Below are 19,910 nucleotides of genomic sequence, written 5' to 3'. Positions count from 1 at the left end.
GATCGCTACTCTGGTGTGCAATAAGCGGAAATTGCTTTGCTCTAGAACGGTGAGAGCCTTTGATGATACGGAGAGCAATCGCTTCGGTCGTTTAAGTATTTGCGTTAAAGTATATCGGGAAGTTAATTAATTTATGCGTTTTTCCATGCATTAAAGAAATAAGATTGTTTTTCATGTCGAGGAGTTTATGCAAAAAAGTGCAACCTTTTCTCAATACTTTACTCATGATATAGCAATCAAGCTTTTTTTTTCTTTAAATTTTTCGTCGATTCTTATAACAAATGCTATTTCAATATTTGTAAATTGTTGAATGCCGGATAAAAGCTATTTCATTACTATATTATCATTAATTAGCATCTTCTTAATGTGCATGACAATCAAATTTAGTTACATTACATTCGACGTCACGAATAACTTGACTTTGAAGTCTCTGATCGCATTTGTTAAAAAAAAATCTTCCCAAGGAGTCATAATTTTACGGTACTGCAATACCTTACGCTCTTATAGTCTACGATGCATCATTCTTTGCTTCTTATTTTGATTATCTATTCTTGGAATCAAATGTGCATTCCCGTTTCATTCGGATATTACTGATTGTGAATAAATTTTCAAACGTCCCTGGCTAACGTATGTTTTTTACTCTTCCCTTTTCTTTATTCTCTGAATTTCCCATGACGCACCGGATGTTCAATCCTAGACAAAAGTTAACTGTGTATACTTACGCATAAACACGCGCACACACGCCCACACATAATCTACCTATCCTAACGTCACTATGAAAATATCATGACACGCAAGATTGAAACAACTCAGACACGATGTAAATTGTGCTGGGAGTAGAAAATTAGAGAAGCGGAAATTCCGCGCAGAGTTGGTTACAACGATATTTCCTTACAGCAAAGCAACAGGTTTTATCGTTTAAGTATAGTCGATCAATTTTTAATACGTTTTGCGGTACGAAAATTATAAGGAAGAAATTAAAATAAACATATAAGTAACAGGGCTTTATTGGAAGTAACTCGAGTGTGACCGTAAATTTTTTACCAAGCTATTCCACGGTAAACATCATCGCATAAAACGTAAGTTATTTCGAATTTCAAATATAGGAACAAGTAAGCAATAACAATCTATCTCACAAGCATTGAATAGACCTAAAAAAAGGGATTCGTAAGATGGCGGATTCGTTTAATCCTCGTACATCTCAGTCTTGAAGATCACTTAACACCGATGAGTATTACAATAGAGCGTGGAGTATTTTTTTTCGTTACATTTGAAAAAAAATGTGACTTCAAAGCTCTGGATACTCGGTGCAATGGGATTGCCTGCAACTTGCAATATGAACGGAATCGCGTCCACGATGTATGTATGGATATTTTACTGTCAAGGTTTCTCGGATGCGTGTAACACAAAAAAGAGAGCCTGGAATTCTCAGTTCTTCAGCTGCAGTAGGTATAGGCACACCATTATATGGGAGGAAATATCAGAGCCCGTCCTCCTGCGGCTGCAACCATGGCTGGTAGGTCGAGAGAAGAATAAGGTATGACGACGGTGTATATCCTACCTTCTCACACGATACGATCTACCTAATTATACAGAGGCTCATTTGTACCGACAAATCTGGATTCTACCCCGTCAAGGAAATTCGTTTGCCACTACCTTTAAGGTTTCCTCCACACGGTGGCAAAGCATTTTTTTTTAAATTGCAGGCTTCTCCGTTTACAGCACGTCAGGATGGTTCAAGTTCTCTGCTGCTGCTACTGCTGCTGCTGCTGCAAAAATGCATATTTAATTTCCTTAAGCGTGACTGTCGTAATTACGCGTCCCTTTCTACGTTCGGCTTATTCTGTCATTTCATTTTTTTTTTTAATTTTCCAACTTCTTTTCTTCCACATTTATACGACTGGTAATTACAGTGGTTAACGAATATTATGCCCGATGTTCAAGTTACCACGAATGTTAATGCACATGTGCGCAGCGTACCGGTCGAATATCTTTCTCGGGTGAATAATTACTGAAATAAAAAATCGGGAAATACTCGGTGTAAGGAGAAAAGAAAAAAGAAAAAACGAAAAAATTGCTATCAATAATTGCTACGTCTTGTACTGTTGTTGTATTCGTATTACCGTTATGTACAATTTACTTCTGAACTTAATGGAAAAAGATTCTAAAAGGCGATGTTCGGCAAGTGTGCAAGGTTCTTTAGGGTGTCTCGCTGCTCTATACACGTGAAAGTTCGTTACTATAAGGTGGGTGTAAAGATATAGAGGATAAATTAGATACGAGTAAAGATGAAGAGCGGATAAATTAGTAAAAACCAAGAGGAATTCCGGACAGACGGGTCGGTATATAAATCTTAAATTAAATTAGAGGCTCTTTAGATGGAGATTTTATAGTCCCTCAGAATTTAGTTGGAACAATTTTCGATGGAATGTAGTTCTTTGTGAAACTAAGAAAATCTTCAATGATCGACGATAAATATCATCTTGAAGATTTTTAAGGGTAACCGTGTAAGAATGACACTACATACTTAACTATGCATTATTCTAACTCGGGAAGGCAGCACAGTTCATTCGGCCAAAAATATCGCCATATACCTTCATCCATCAAGATTCAAAGAGCTGTGGGTACCTTGAGAAGGCGAAACTCCAATCCAATCCTCAACTTTTTATAGTCTCAGACTTCACACAACGCGACGACGTTCTATTCAATTAACAATTTTGTAATTCAATTATTAATCCATTTTTTATGAGACATATCGATAACTTGGGCATTTACCCTTATCTATGTGGCATGTCTAGTGTTATACGATAAATCATCGTCAGTTCCATATGTCACTACTGTACTGTCTTCTGCTGAAATGTAATAATTTTTAAAAGTTACGATTGAATGAGATAGTTTAGTCGATATGCAGAAAAAACCGTCAGAGCTAGATCCATCTATTCTTTAGGTATGTAGTCAGAAAATTTCATCAGTTTGGCCGTAAACTTGGAAAATAAGGCACTTATCTTGGACACTTATTAAAACATAGGATTTTCAATTATTTGGACTCTTATAGATAGTACAAGAATCAGAGTAGAAATCTTGAATTTTGAGTGCAGTATTGATATTAACTCTTATGATAATGACTGTTGGCGATTTATACAAACGCCTGATTTGTAAAATGTTTCACAACTTACCAGGATAAACCGCAACCGAAACAGTGCTTGATAAACTAGATCATACGATCGTTATAGATATAATTTTTACACTACATAATATATGCATAAGCTCTCCGAAGGACGTATATGAACGAATTTCAAGATCGGCTAAAAAATCTGAAGTATAAAGCTTATTTCAGTATCTTTATTGCTGATAAATAAACAGTCTGAATCATTTTACACTCGTTCAATAGTCATAAGATTTCTGAAACAACTGGAGGCTCAAGGTTTGTCAAGTATACAACTGAAATACTTATATCAAGCTGACACCGCCACAAAAGAAAAACGAAGTTTACTATATGAAATAATTAAGTGCTAATTAGATGCTACAAGAAGATCCAAAGCCTGAATTTGTCACTCCGAGTTTTCCATTTTTTTTTTTTTTGAGTAATCACTTTTTTGATATCACTCACCCTTGGTAGTTTTTTCGTTGTGGCGCTGCTGGCTTGAACCCAAGCTGGCACCGCCACAAGTTTTTTTTTTTTTAAACGCGGAACGACAAATTCGAGTTTTGGATATTCTTGGAGCATCTAATTAGCATTTAATTCCTGTGTAATAATTTTTTCGAAATCACTCTTCCCTGTTAGTTTCTTCGTTGTGGCGGTGCCAGCTTGATAGAGGTAACTCAAATGGTCAGAAGGTAAAAATTTTCAAAAGACCAATACCAATTATCACAATAAAACTATCATCAGATATTACAATTTCCTTTCTTTCAAAGAATTAAAGGTACTTGTAACTACCATTCCACTACGATTTCTATTGACCACATTCATCCACTTGCACAAAAGTACTAATGGAAACAATTAGATACACGTATGTGCCTATAACATTCAGGTAATGACAATATAAAGTCCTAAATCGTCTGCTAATTTTAATAAGCTTTAATCGTTGGTATGATGTACCTAAGCAGCTACCTCAATCGATGCTAATTGTTGGTAGATAAAGTATGACCAAGCGAAGCGCGTCATAAGGTCTTTAGTGCAGACGGATTAATTAGCGGCTACTGCCACTAGTGGCTCGATTGGATTCGTTTTGATTGGTTTGGGTCAGTGTTACTTTATCGCACATCACTAGGCACACATACTGCTATACATGCCTAATAGTTGAAACGTGCGTTGCATCGCAAGTATTCTCACAAGCTGCGCGCGCAGTTGGTTAATTGTTCGATAATTTTATAAACCGTGTGATTATTCCGAGTCACGTATTTATGAGGAATTCTACCGATTCCTACTACAACATCTATTCTGTTTGAAGAGATTATTCTTATGGCCTCAGGGTCAGGAGGCCATAGGAGGACGTATATTCTGTCGTAAAGTCTTCTCTTCTACCTCAATTGACTTTTTGTTTCGATTTTTGCCGTGTCACGAGTGATAATAAAATTTCGAAAAAAACAACGTGCCTTTCCCCTGATGAGAACACTTTTGTTTATACTATTCTTATCTAGCTCATACGTGTCTTTTCTAATGAAATGACCCACGAAATATTTCACTTTCAAATCTGTTCCTCCGTCACTGTCTCGTCAATTCTTATTAGAAGCTTAGATTAAGGTTCATATATATAAGCATCGCGTTATAAGAAGTAAAGAGTAGAAACTGGACATAACAAATGTCTGAAGTTAACTGAAGCAGTTTTCACTACGAGTTGGTGCGGTTTTATAAATAGATTGCATGCTTCAAGTATCATCGATATTGTGTAGTCATGTATTGACACATTTTTGTGTCATCACTCGTAATGTTGACCTAATACCTGAACTATTGTGAGTTTGATTTGATATAGCCGAAATGATTTTTCGGAATCAATTAGTCGAGTCATCGATTTTATTATAGATACAATTCCTTATTCTATACGCTGCTTTTACTATCAATTAGTAATATGAATTCCATCAAATATCATTTACAGTAACACGAAAAGTGTGCTGCATGAGACTTAGGCATTCGAAAGAATTGTGGTTCAACGTATGAGAAAAACACTAATTTAAAAGTTGTCGTTGTGCAAGAGCAGTCGCGACAGAACGCTTGGAGGCCATTGAAATCAGCGATTGCTGTTGTTATTTTTGGCAAATTACACTGTTCTAACAGTTCACTTAAGATTGTGGAGTACAATTGAAAGGTTAAGTATGGTTTTTAATTTAGACAATTGGCGAACGTGTAGATTCAGATATGCTATGTCCTAATTTAAAGAGATTACGTTTACAGTAAAGGGTCAAGGTTTATAAAACTCACAAGTGGAATACAACCAGTCAAAGGTTAGGCCTAGTTGTATAGAGTTATGAACAAATTATCGCTAACCAGTAAAAAGATTTAGGTTTACTTAGAATATCCGAGTAAAATTTCGCAAGGTTAGAAGTTGATTGATGGTCGGATTTCAGTAGTTATTACAAGTAATAGATTTCTTTCTAGAGGCAAGAATTTTGCACATTAACTAGTATAAGACGCGTATATTTTGGCGAATACTGATCTATGCAAATCTCTACAAAATGATTTTCTGAGATGATGATTGAGACAGACTTCACAATCCACGAAGTATTTTGAAAATCCGTGTCATTCAAGCCGCCATGTTACATTCAGAAGAAGAACATAATCTTCATGTTTGCAAGGGCACCAAACGTACCGGGTGTCTGGAGATTATTAATTGAGACGTTATTTTCGAGCGTTTATCTAATCGATAGTCTAGCCCCAAGCTTCGTGCACACAATACCTAGTCAAGACAGGTTACGTTCGTTGATCTGGGCCATCGCCGGTGAAAAGGTCTAGAATAAACTTGCAGGATCGACGTCTAAACTCATTACAACTGGTGCTAACTATTGGCGCCTACGGCCAGAGTCCACGGTACAATAGCGATATGCCCTCACGAATTGAGTGAGTTGTGGCTGTAACGTATGGGCATCATCAGCACACAAGAGCATACAAGGTATACCCTGTTGCAGCAGGGCTTAATTACCTATACAAGGTGGTTAACTACACTTGAGAGAATTTATGCTGCCTTATTGTTAGACAGATTATTTTCACTTTCTATTTATTCCATGCTTATGTGTACTGAAATCCATTTTCATTTTCTATTTTCAGGCCAAGTCGAGGGTAAAGGAGGTCTACGCCCAAACATGCGTCCTGCTGGGCCAACAGGGCATGTTAGACTGCGAATTGTTTGGCCTAGCAATTTTGTCTGGTGAGTTAGCTTTCCTTCTTGATTTTCTTTCATTCTTCCTCGAGACAACGTCACCCTGGCCGTTTTGCCTTGGTTTTACTTGCTCGCTCTGGTATAGTCACCATCGCATCGGTGCACTTTTCGTGCTTTGCAACCACTTGGTGCTAAATAAGCAGTCCAGCCATATAAAGGAAGGCACGAGTTCCAAGTCTTCATGGTGTTTGAAGATTTTTTAATGGAACAAGTCGGATGCTACTCACCTTAATATCTGCAACACAACACGCAAACCTTTTAAACGTTCACTCACTGTCTTGTCTTGATTTCAACTGAACCCAGAAGGAATCCTACTCTGTGCGAGTTCCCCCTCAGTTTCGTTGACCTTTGTCGTTGAAGGCGCGGCTTAGGGATGAACGAGGTATAAATTTTAGCTGGTAGACACTTCGTAAGTTTAATTCTTAGAAGCACAAGTTGACGAGTGAACGGACGACCGACCAAGGAACAGCCCTGAATGAAATCGTATCGTGTTACGGTGTGATTTTTCTCATGTATCGAATTACTTAAGCTCGCACAGCTCGTTACGCATATCGAGCCAACTTGACTTGTGGATTGTCTGTCCCAACTAAGGGCCATTAAAAAAAGAAACTTTACTGTTTTTTGTTCAAGCTGCAGTTCTTAGTGAACAGTAAATCATAAATGTGCTTTGTGAGGCCACTTTTTAAGCGTAAATAGAACCTCGGTCAGATGAATTATGGTGGTATAACCAGGCAAGGCCGACAGTTTTTGTATTCAAAGAGGGTACCTTAGTCACCGAGTGAGATGCCGTCATACAACAAGAGGTGGCTGGGCTCTTAAGCTCTTGTCTTTCTACACTAGACGGATTCAAAGATTGCCAACTACGACTCAATTCCCTTTCGGCGATAACAGCTTCAGAAATGAATATTCATACGTCTAATGGGGAACATCGTATATACATATATATATATACATATATATATATATATATATATACATATATGTCGTACCGTTCAACGGTTGGCTGCATTGATTCATCGCCGGAAATGATAATCGTTGAATTCCGGGCTATGATGACTATTTTGCGAAACAAATTAGTGTTGCTAGGGACCAAATCGATGGTAAGTTATGTCAACATTTTCCCTATGCATCGGAAAAGTATTGGCAAATTAGCGACACGACAGCATTACTTTGATATAACGTTTCGCTTCGAATTACATTTGTGTAGTGATCTGTCTGTGACTGTGTGGTAATTTCATAGTTGAGGATATGAATAATCCGTCGAGCAGAAGGACTAGATAAAACATTTAATGAATAATTAGTTCATCCAGTAGTTTCAACTATAAAACCATTATCGTGATTGGTTACACAGAGTTCAAAATGAATTGTTGCTATTGGTATCGTCACTACGTATAACGAAATGACTTTTGATAACTGTATCAAATGTGAACGTCAATCTGGTTTTGCCAACCACATGCTATCCTACATCACTAGTATTACATGTACCATTTTCTACTTTACATATTTGTAAGTACTGTAAGGAAAAAGACGGTATCTAAATAGATAACAAAAAAAATTTCGCCAGTATATAAAAATGGTCTTTCACTGGTTGTTTGCTTTTGGATTATAATCCATTTATAGTCGACAAAGATTGCTGTGCTAGCGTTCGAATGACTATCAAGCACTTTTTCAAGAACCAATCACACTATCAATTAATAGCTATTTATGTGGCATGCCCGTAAACCGCCTGTTTTTTTTTTGGCAAGGATAAAGATTTCAGGACGAGCTGAAGGCGAGCCGGAAGCGAGTACTGAAATTATCCGAGCCAAAAAACGGTTTACGGGCATGCGACGTACAATATTTTTTACGGTATGGGCATTGAAAAGCAAAACGAAGAGTGAGGTTATGTCGCGATCTATTCGACAAAGCTACTTTATTCGCCAGTTTGGGATGCGCACTTCGAACTGCGCGTCAAAACTGCGGAATAAAGACTTTATTCCTCAACTTTGTTCACTGCCGTATAAAGCGTCACTTTACGGAACAAAAACTGCCACAAAAAGTGGACTTTTCAATGCCCATACCGTAAAAAAGAATCATTCGTAGCTTTGAATTCAATGAATCAGAGGTTATTGTTTTCTCAAAACTCTACACACCCGTTCAACTCTGTCAGTTTTACAAGTCACGTTGGATTATACGTTAGAGAGATTCAAGCGTGAACACCGACATTTACTAAATGTGCCAATTTTTACTGTAAATTATAACCACTTCATGTTCTTAGTTAACTTTCCGTTATCGAGCAGTTCAACGAAATTAGTACTCTATCCCTGTACTTCTGAAAAAAAGTTAATGTAGTATTGTAGAAAAATTTAGTCTCATCACCATTTTCGTACTGAAGAAGCATATTATAATGTGTACAGGTGTAAATACTACTTCAAAAATACGCATAACGTATGTTCGTATGTAATTTTATTTTAGCCACTTGTTGTTCGTGTTGTTCATTTTTGGCAAGAGAATCTTCCGCTTGAGAGGTACGTACGTACGTACATACCTAGAAATATCGGTTTCCCGAGGCAACTAAGGGTTTATGTATACGTCGTCAGACGGTCAGGAATTCAGATTCCAAAACGTCCAAGCACAATACTCTTTATCGCTGTGGTTGCTAAATCAAGCGTCTGAACGGGGTTGTGCTTTAAAGAAGGGTTCTTTTACGATCCGACCTTTCTCGAATGTATTTTCAAATCATACAGTTTTATTACCCCGTTCACTATATTTCCACAAGCGTCTATGTCGTTGAAATATATGTAATCTCTAAGGGAAAGAATGTCTCATATATACATACATATAGCTGTAATTAACTAAGTCCGGTAACTATTCTCGTATAATGTATTACGAGACCTTAAAATGGGGAAAGAAGCTTATGAAATCGTCTTTCTTTAAATACCACTCTTGCTTCCGTCTCCTTGTTATGAATTGATCATATAAAAATTATCCAAAAGCAGCAAGAACAGCATTTTATTCCACTAATTTGTAGAAAAAAAAGAGAGGCTGTCTATAATTGCTTAAGTAACTTTTTTCTTACAGTTCTTTATTAATTTCTATTAGCCAAAGAACATCAGAACCAAATAAAAAACACCAGGCTTTTTAAACATTTTGACCTTTCTAATACCATAAAAACTTTTCTCTTAATTAGGTATTGATATTTTAGCTTGCGTTATTTACAAACTACTTAGTTTCATTTTTTAAATACAACAAATTTTTTCGCTCTACTTAATCGTATCCACTGCCACTGGCACAACCAACATTACTTGATACTTTCCAATCGTTTTTCCCCTTGATTATTATTAATTTAACGGGGTTCATTCATCCTTAAGTGACGGAATATTTTTCCCCGGTTTATTAAGCCTCAGCCAAAATCCAGCAATAAATTGGCACTCTTGGAGCCGTCTTCGTATTCTTTCACGGGAATCGCGGTGGCTGACAGGGGTTGAGAATGGAGGTGAGGGCAAGGGCGGTCAGAGTTGCATAAACGTTAAACAAGTTTGAAACTCTTGACTAATCTTGAGGTCTCTTCTGCATACCGTTGGGGCGAACCGCACCTCCCTCTGCGGTTTCCCCTGCCCCCCTCCCCCCAGCCCTTCCCCCCTTTGGGACGTTGCCGGAGCCGGTCCGACTGGTCCTCCTCCTCTTCTCCACGAGCCGTTGGGCCTCCGGACTCCCTCCCACATTCCAGAGGGCCCCATCACGGGCCCCGGCTGGGCTGGCGGGTTTTGAGGCGCGCGAGGCATGGCGCGACCGGGAAAAGAGTTTAAAAAAGAAAGAAAGAAAGAGAGAAGAAAAAAAAAAAAAAATGAGGAAAGAGAGGGAAAAAACACCCGGTCGAGAGAGAGAAAAATAAGTAGAGGGCAGCGAAGGAGGAAGACAAAAAGAAATACTAGCAGAAAAACCAGAACAAGTACAAAAAGCAGCTCTCACACCCCTGCAAACGTCGACGGTGCTGCTGCTATTACTCTCGTGCTAGTTTTTTTTTTTAATTTTTTTTTTTTTTTTTTTGTTTTCTACTTCTTTCTCTTTCCCATTTTTAGTTTCTCGTTTTTGATACCTCTTTCTCTCATTCTTTTTTCCTTTTTATTTTTACGCTCCCGACGCTTTCCATATCTTTCCCTCGAATCGTTCTTTCTCGATTGTTATTGCTGTCGGTGTTGTCTTTTTTCACATTGGTTTGATTATTTGATTTTTCTTCACCTTCTTTACTGTATTCTTTTCTTCTTATACTCATTGCAGACACTCGAGTTAAATCACTTTGATAACTAACTTTGTACTTTTTTTTATTTATTTTTTTTATATATATATACATCGGTGAAATTTGTTCAAGGGTCATATGTTAAGTAACGATGAACGATTCTGTAACAGAACTAACTAATCTGAACTTACAAAAATATTTGGAGATATATGTGGAAAAGTTTTTTTTCAGACAACCCCTGAAAGTTCTGAAACGTAACCGAGACGTTTTACAAAAAAAAGGGAATATGTGCAAACGTTTGAGAGGTTATATTGTGTAAATATATGCAGCAGTATGGAGCTTGAATTTTCTAATTTCAGAAAGAAAAAAAAACAATTGAAACAACGTGCAATTTGAAATTTTTTCTACTTGTTATATATTTCATCAATTTCGCTTATGGAATGCGACGTTAAAAAGAGAAATGTCTTCAATTGTAGATTATCAGTATTTTTGAAGAAAAAAAATCTAATCCATGGAATAACCAATTTTTTTTTGTTTTCACCAAACTTGTTTCCAATTTTGACTAGAAATTATCTCTCAAGGTAAAATATTTTCTCATCCTCCTTTGAAAATCCAAACTCGTTGACGCACATGTTACCAGCGATAAAGCGGCTCAAAACTTTGGACACATGCTTTTTAATTATTCGGGACAGGTTTGGGGGTGTCCTAAAAAAAATTTTTTTTCGTCTCAAAATTAAGAATTATCATATTTAAATTATCATCATTTACGCATAGCGTTATTGTACGTGAAAATACACCGAGATGAATCCAAGGCAGCAGTATTTTCTTACATGAGCAGGTTGATGATATATCCATTCGTAACCAGTGTAAGGTTGAATTTCATTCAAATATGGCACAAAAATTTCTTTTATGGTTGTGTAAATATATGTCAAAATTACACATACACTCACAAATACAAGGCAATACATTGCAAGTGTTTATAATTCAACATTTTCATTTTCAAACATGTTTAGAGGTATGATTACTACGTAGAGTATTTTTATTTTTGAATTTCGCTCGATCATGGTGCATTTCTTATAATTTAACGTCAACATAATATTTTATATTGTATCATTGATTACACGAGGTAGCTTGAGAATACTGACACGATCACGTGGTAATAAAAAAAGTAGTTTTTGATTTTAGCAGCACGGTGCGTATAGCGGTTGAAAAAGTTGATTCAATTCGGAGATTATGATCTCACGAGATACGTTATGAGATTGAATAAAATTGTCGCCATCTCTCAACCAGTGATGATACCAACATTGTAACAACTAAATATCCAAATTTCTGTGATAGGATTTAACGATGGTGGTTGATCGCTATTGGGAAGATTAGAGAACCTAGCAATCAGAGATACGTTATGTACACGTACGTGTGCCGCATATAATTTATATGAAATGTCAAATCTTCGGTGGCGATAACACGAAACGCACGCTTATGGCCCTGCTGCCGGTTGTTGCACGTAAAAGAGTAAGATGAAATGAAAAATAAAAACAAGACGAAGAAGAAGAAGAAGAAAAAGAAAAAGAAAAAGAAAAAGAAAAAGAAAAGCAGAAGAAGGGACCGAGGATGAGAGGACGAGGACGAGGACGAGGACGCAGTAGACCTGGAAGAAGAGAGATTGAACGGGCGTTTGAACATGTGACAGAGAGAGTGAGATGACAGAGGCAGATAAGGGCACGACAGAGAAAGAAACGGGGAGAGAAAGCCCACGGGTAAGACGGTAGCCCGGTGATTTGTATAAGCCCCCTCGAGCCCCTCGGCTCTCCGTCCCGTCCGGCCCTCATTGCCGCAGCTTCGGGCCCAGGAATGCGGGGAAGGGTTACCCGGCTTGGCAGGGGGGGGGAGGGGCCCGGCAGGTTCAGCGGATGCTCCGACGGAGCCACGCTGCGCGGTAGGGAAGCAACCGGGATGGGATCTCTCTTTCGTTTAGCTATTCCAACGGACCCGCCGAGCGTCCTAGGAGGAGAGCGGATGGGAGAAGAGAGGAAGAGGAAGACGAGGATGAGGATGGGGTGAGTGGGGGGGGGGGGGGGGGGGGGGGGGGGAGAAGGAGGAGACGCGCCTTCGCGCTCGACGTATTCCCCAAGGCCCCTTATATCTATCTGGACTAAATTACCAGGGATCCTTCGATGTGTTGGAGGGAAAAACTTGCATAATTTACGGAATTTTTATTTACGGTGAGCGTTATTGGAAGCGTGCTCATCGGTGCTTGACTTCCGCTCACACCTGCGATCACCTTCTCATTTACAGCTCACCTATTCTATATTGGGGTGTTTTTGTTGGATGTTACATATTTATTTTTTTTTTCACTCTCGTTTGAAAAAACTTATTGTATATATATATATATATATATATATATATAATAGGGAAAAGGAAAAAAATTCTATCATGGTAAATAAGGAGATAAATAAATAAATTCAACAAAAAATACTTCTTTGTTGAGGGATATCAAGAATTGGATTTAAATGGTCTGTTTTTAGGGGATTGAATAAATTCCATTTTTTTATAAAAATTTCTACAGAACAAACTCTGTATATACAACGATTCATAAGTCGTGTTTTCAAAATCAATTTCGTGTCAATTCATTTTTAAACTTTCTTTGCGGCTAAACTATTGACTGACAACAAAAATTGAAATCACATCTCTGTAGAGAATTCAATTGCAGGATCTTATACAATCGATTCCGTATCACTAAATGCGACTGGGTGGTAACAATTTAAAAAAAATGACATATTTCCCGTGTTATTTGAATTGGTGAACTTAATATTCCAAAAGCGTTCTTTTAAAATTGAATTTAAATGCTCGATTACAACTCTTAGCGGAGATTGTAATTGATAAATTCTCACCCAATTCGTTTGTTTGGGGGTGAGTGTTTCTTACTATCACCCTTCGACAGGAATTTAATTCGCTTTGTAATTTTTTGTGTAAAAAGTAAACTTCTAGGTCAGAAGCTTACCTCAAATTCATACTGAAAATTTGCTAATTTGCCTATAATTTTTTCGACAACTTGAGTTGCCGATCGCTGTGATAGACTGAAAACTTTTTTTTCAATTTTTCTTCTTTTATTCAACTAATTTTTCTTCCCTTGGTAACATGTATCCATCGTCCAAAGACGCAGTGTTATAGCCAGAAAATTGATGTCGCAAATATGCATAATACTAATGATAATTTAAGTAAACTAATTAAATTTATAATTGCGCTAGAAGCCAGCACGAATCTATATCGTTTCGTACAGAAACCTCGTACTCTTTAATTATTCAAAACAGGCTTACCGTATTCGGCTTATTAAAAGCTCTTATAGGATAAGCAACGACGTTATGCTGTGGCGAAAGTCGTTAAATTATGCGCACATTTAGTGCATGAATTTGCTTAACCGTGCTTAAGACGGTGTCAAAGTTCATCAGTAAGGCGCAGAGTTCCTGCTAGACCGTAATAACTATTAACAATTAACTTCGTCACGGTTTGCTGGCAAAAGCTTGATTCTACTCGGTTTTCCGCAGCCAAATCTTCCTGGTGGAAAGTCAAATTTAGATTATATTATAAACTGGACGTACTTGTCGCCCTATCTAAATTCTAGACTTCAAGTTTTTTCACGGTGAATTTCCTTTTGGATACTTACATCGACGAATTTTCAAAAAAAAAAAGATTTCTTGAAAATTTTTCGCAAATCGTTATCAACAAAAAACTGATCTTCGCTGATAACGCGGCAAATGCAGAGCATTAAACTTCGTACAGAATATCTGGAGTAATTTTTTTTATAATACATATATAGTTTTAAAGTAATTAACAGTTTTCTTTAAAAAGAGAAAAAAAAAAAAAAAAAAAATTTCAAATACATCCATTTTTCCATACAAAATTCGACTTCTTGGCGGGGCGTGTTAGAGTTATTGAAAAATATTTTTAGATTTAACCTGATTTTTTTTCCATACAACTTGATTACTTTCAGGGGATAAGCGCAAAGAAATTCCAACATGACCCAAGTAAGAACCACTCTATTGGCCATTCTGTTGTAATTTCGAACTATCTGCTGTTACCTACTGTTGCATACATATAAATTCGCAGGAGATGCTAAACTGCGAAGACACGATGGAGAATCAGACGCCGGGATGAGAACCGGGTACATAAGACAGGCATTGAGTAAATGTCGATGATTCATTCAAGGTGTACTATAATAAGGGTTGGATAAAACGGCGTTTTGTAAACTAAAACGCGATCTTGGCGCGGGTTGATTTATAATACGCGATCGCTAATGAAGGTGCGCAGATGCGTCGAGGTTCGGACCGGACCATACCGAGACGAACACGGACTAACATGGACATGATACAGATGCGGGGATGTGATAAAGTGAGGATAGGGTACCAATGTATCGGCGCAGCCAGCAGCAGCAGCAGCAGCAGCAGCAGCAGCAACAGCAGCAGCTGGCGGCCAACGGCTGGCAGCCCTGCAACCCGCGTCTGCAGGGCGGCCTCAGCCTCAGCCTCAGCCTCAGCCTCCGTCGCGCCGCCGCGCTGATGTATATAACGTGTTTTGTTTCTTGGAACAATTTGATCGGGATGAAATATGCGATGAGCTCCGGATAAAGGCCCCCGAGGGGGCGGGAAGGAAAGGGGAGTTGCGTTTTACCCCTTGCCCCTTTATTCCGCCTCTGCCGCCCCTCGAAGGCCTAGAAGGAGGTAGGAAGAGGGATGAGCGAAGCAAACTCCCCTCCCCCCCCCCTGCCCTCAAGCCTTGCACCGCACTCAGCCGAAGAGGCCCAGAACTCCATCTATCTTCTTTGTAATGCAACGTAAGGCAGTCTATAAGTAACGCATGTACCTCTTGATACACAATGAATATTCAGGTGCGCGCCTCTCCGCGCCGTTGCTGTTACTGTTGCTGTTGCTGTTGCTGTTGCTGTTGCTGTTGCTGCACTGCTCCTGGCGGCATGGCAGCCGATCCTGCATGCTGCAGTCTCGCTGGAGCTGAAACGACCTCGTATATCTCCCGATCCAGCGTTCGTTCTTCTTCTTGGTCCGATACTGCTGTGGAGAGGAAGAGAGAGAGAGAGAGAGAGCGAGAGAGGGGGAGAGGGAGAAGACTTGAAACGATTCTCTGTATGCGGTATACCTTCCTTCGTACTTTACCTACGGCTGTTTTCACCTTTCCTCGTTCATGATTGAGTCGAACGCTCGATTGTACGTGCTTGAACTCCAGGCGATAATTTGGCTATTATTCATTTCGATCTACCGAGGTAGATTTGACGCAAACGCGATCTGTTATGTTCGGTAACTCGAAGTTAGTTAAGTGCATGGGCTCAGTTTGTATTGTTACTGAAAAAAGTACTCAATCCAATTTTCATCGCTCATTTAATCAAAGATGTAGTAATGACGATTTTGATAGTTATCACCGTATGCTGTAAAGTCACGTTTGTATTAAATGCTGGATCAAAGCATTGAAAAGCCTACCTGATATAGACATTGGTTTTATTCTTTAGTTGTTTAAGATTTTTTTTTTTTTCTGCTTTTTTTTTTTTGCAACAAGTGTCGAAGAAGGTTACATCGTTTAATGGGATGAAAATCTTTCCAAATCTATTTCACCTTGTCACGTCGAATCACTCACGTCTTTATGTTGCGTCAATTTTTTTCCCCGACTTAAATTGATATCTGTTACGAGAGACTGGTAAAATTGGAAGTGATTTTTGTCAAAGTTTAATCGAATGCAGCAGCTCGATTCCTTAGTAAATTAATTTATTTAATTCGTGGAATGAATGAATTCGTTAAAAGAATTTATATTGATATATTAATATTTATGCATATACAATTGATGGACAAATTGAAGATGTATAATATGCCGATTTATCTCACAGAAATATTCGTTATTAATTGTAATTTTTCGTGAACTCGGGAGTATGGTTATCGATGAATTAAAGAAAAAAAAAAAAAAAAAAAAGAAAAAGAAAAACCGGAAACTCGTATGTATAACAAGCGTCGGGCAACGTCGCGCAGATCAAGTTTCGTTAATCCGCACTGATCTCGTTAGGTATCCACTGTAAAGTCTTTGGTATTTTATTACCTACTACGAACGGCCATTTGCGTCTGGCCACGGCTAAGTCGTGACGGAAATGTAGACGGAGCCATAATCTATAATCTATTACATCTTCACCTATCCTCATATTCAGGGCGCAACGCCCCTCCGGATACGTTATACGATTCAAGTGACGCACTGGTTCGAGAATCGGAAATAATGAGGGCTTCGTTTTACCACTGTTTCAAGTTAAGAGATAGGTGCGGACCTATAGTTGGGCGTAGATTTGCTCCTTGCGTGCGTCGACGACGACGGCTTTGGGCTCGGTGGCTAATGGTCAGTTGTGGTAGCATTCCTCATTCGTTGTGGTCAACGAAGCCCCCAGCACTTTGGGTCTACGGGCGCGTCATCTCCGCGATGGAGTCGCATTCCATCGGAAGACGTGGGTGCGCTCGCTGGCTCTTTCCAACCGCCATGAGTCCCTGTAGGTAGGGCTCACGTGCTTCCAGGCCCACGTGGGTCCTGGGTCCTATCCACTCGCCGCAGGTGGTATAGGATTACGTTTTCTGATCACCCGAACCAGGAGAAGGACCAAGACCAGCGCCAGAATCACGTCGAATTTATTCATTCTCTCCTTCAAATATCCGAGAATTCCGCGAAGGAGAATTTGGAGTCTTGAAGGGAGGATCTTAGGATCTTTAGCATCAGATAATATGAAAGCATATGTTCTTCTCAGCTCTGGATCAAGTTTTATTGCTTCAGACACTTAGTTTATCATATTGAACGTCACAACTTATGGACAACAATCCATCAGCCCAGTAACGATTACATACTCTCGATTTCATCAAGCACGTACATTGCAGCAATCCTTGTTGCATATTCTCATATGGGATTCAGGAGTGTTGGAAGTTTTGGAGTCAATACCGAACACTCTTTGCAGAGAGTTCAAGGTGATTTTTACACAGTCAAACCGAGGGCAATCGATCTTTGACATTGAACAACACCATCTGGTGGACAATCCACACGAGTTACCATTTCTACAAATGATGACATGCCTCTGGCGAGGTACTCCATTTATCTACCTTAGTGTTCCCGTTGCGTATTTTTTTATCCATCGCAATCGGATGCGATGCCTCTGATTGTGTTACAGCAATCTACGAGATGAATCGTTGAACGTATCTTAAGGTTTTACACGGGGTTACGTCAGGGTGCGGATACCGATCTATCTTTCTTTGATCAGCAACGGGATCTCTGGTCTCCTAACAACTCGCATTACCTTTATGAATTTAAGAGGTCAGTGGTCCCCGGACAACATATCTTGATAACAAGGTACAGGGTCTGTTCTCTGCGTTATCGCAAATCTCGTTATAAATTTTTGCGTATTGCCGGCTTCTAGGCGTTGTTAATTCGCTATGTTTGAGAGACGGGAGATCCTCGGGGCGTCGCGGCGGCGGTCACGGCTCAACGGATTTAGCTACCGCCGTAAAACGGAATCACCCTTTGGCGACTAGATAATTCTGCATCCTTTGCAACAATGTTTCGCTCAACGCCTAAATACCGGACATTATTTAAAACTGTATTTGCTTCATGTTTTTCACGAATGAACAGACAATATTAATCTCACAATTATCAGTGAGATTTTAATTTTTTTTACATTTCTTCTAAAACGGAAATGATCAAGTCTTGAGGATTTTGGGAGACAATAATAAAGAAATTCAAATTTCTTCGACTTGCGTTGTAAAATGGTTTCTATAGTCCTTGGCATTAGATGGTGTGAAAATATCGAACGTGGAGTAGTATATATAAATATAGTTTTGAACTTTTTCGAAAATTCTTACATCTGGATTGAAGAACAATAACTTACATCCCATATTCTTTGTACTGTAATTGGTCTCCCTTATGTTTTAAGCGTGACAGTAAATCATTTTGACACCTTCGCGCGGTAAGCTCAAGAGTTTTTTAACCTGTTACTTTTGTTCTGTTCATTGGTAGAGGAGGTCTCGTCGAGGGGAGCGAGCCATTCTCACCCTTCTATACATAGATACATTTCCATTTACTGTTTCCCTGCTGGAAGAACGTGCGTATACGATGATGGACGTTAGAGGGCGGAGGTCAAAAGGAAATCATAATTATGTCAATTTCTAGGATTTCTATACATCCGACGAAACGATTACCTGCCCACCTTTGAAGGTGGTAAAACGCGGTAGGCGTTTGTTGTACGTGGATTGTGGAAACATGCGTCCATGGTATGTACACAGAGATGCGACTGCGTGTTCACATTACACACACACACACACATATATATATATATATATATATAGAACACAGCAGAGAGCACACGTGCAAAGGTAAGCGTCTGTACCTACCAGGTTGCATATAATGGTCGGGTATTATACAGCTGTGTTCGTAAAAGGGCGGGTTCTTACATAAAGCCACGGACAGCTAGTTTCACTGGAGGCAGCAATCAGGGAAGATTATGGGTCTAATTATAGTTACGCTGCATTGTTTCCTTCTGAGAAACGAGAAACTTTACCTCCGTCTTCTTCTTCTTCTTCTTCTTCTACTTCTTCTCATAGTTTTTGTCACGAAATATCGTGCCGGTTTATCAGGAACAAAACGACATCACGAAATAACTCCGAGGGATACCTGTGGAGAGCAATATACCCGACCTCTTCTCCCCCCTCGATAATACTACCAAGTTATGGATATCACGATCGTACCAGCATACTTTTTTATTATACCGCGCATATGCTTTGCTGCCTACCTCCACACTTTTGCATCATACACGTATGCAGAAGGAAGTGGCTTGATATACGAGTATGGAGAGGTGAGTGATGCGGTAAATTCTACCATTGATAACTTATGCTTCACGTTTCTTTATCAGTACTGAACGGTTCATAACCTTGATTGGCAATAAACTTGAAACTAGCATCCAAACTTACCGTTTTTATTTAAACAATTTTATCCAACTTTCTATACCTGATACTTTTAGAGGATTGCTGACGTATAACCTTACTGAGTTACTTACGCGAAACAATTTTCGTTCAAATTGTTGCTAATTTTGGCTACTATCATCAGCTTCATTGATCGGATCCATCGTTATTGCAGTTGGCGTTTATGGGGGGAGACCGATTTAGGAGGCCGAAATTTTGTTGTTTTTCGTGAATTTTTTACATAGGGACGGAATAAATAGATTTTTTTTTTAAATTTGGGAATATTTTATTCATGTTTTGAAGTAGACTTAAGAATTTTTTCAAGTAATTTCCGCC

At 38.8% G+C, this 19,910-nt stretch overlaps 1 protein-coding gene across 3 annotated transcripts in view; it reads left to right on the top strand.

The window, feature by feature from the left end:
- LOC124406946 (protein expanded-like) overlaps positions 1 to 19,910 on the top strand; it is a 129,757-nt gene that overhangs the window by 73,302 nt on the left and 36,545 nt on the right. For all 3 annotated transcript variants that reach the window (XM_046882675.1, XM_046882674.1, XM_046882673.1), the window contains one exon: positions 6,263 to 6,362. In XM_046882675.1, the coding sequence (XP_046738631.1) occupies positions 6,263 to 6,362 (100 nt within the window). The remainder of the gene's footprint in view (positions 1 to 6,262; positions 6,363 to 19,910) is intronic.

The sequence above is a fragment of the Diprion similis genome, chromosome 6 (assembly GCF_021155765.1).
Source record: "Diprion similis isolate iyDipSimi1 chromosome 6, iyDipSimi1.1, whole genome shotgun sequence".
Lineage (NCBI taxonomy): Eukaryota > Metazoa > Arthropoda > Insecta > Hymenoptera > Diprionidae > Diprion > Diprion similis.
Note: the sequence above shows the minus strand (reverse complement) of the source record. Positions and strands in the feature narration are given on the sequence as shown.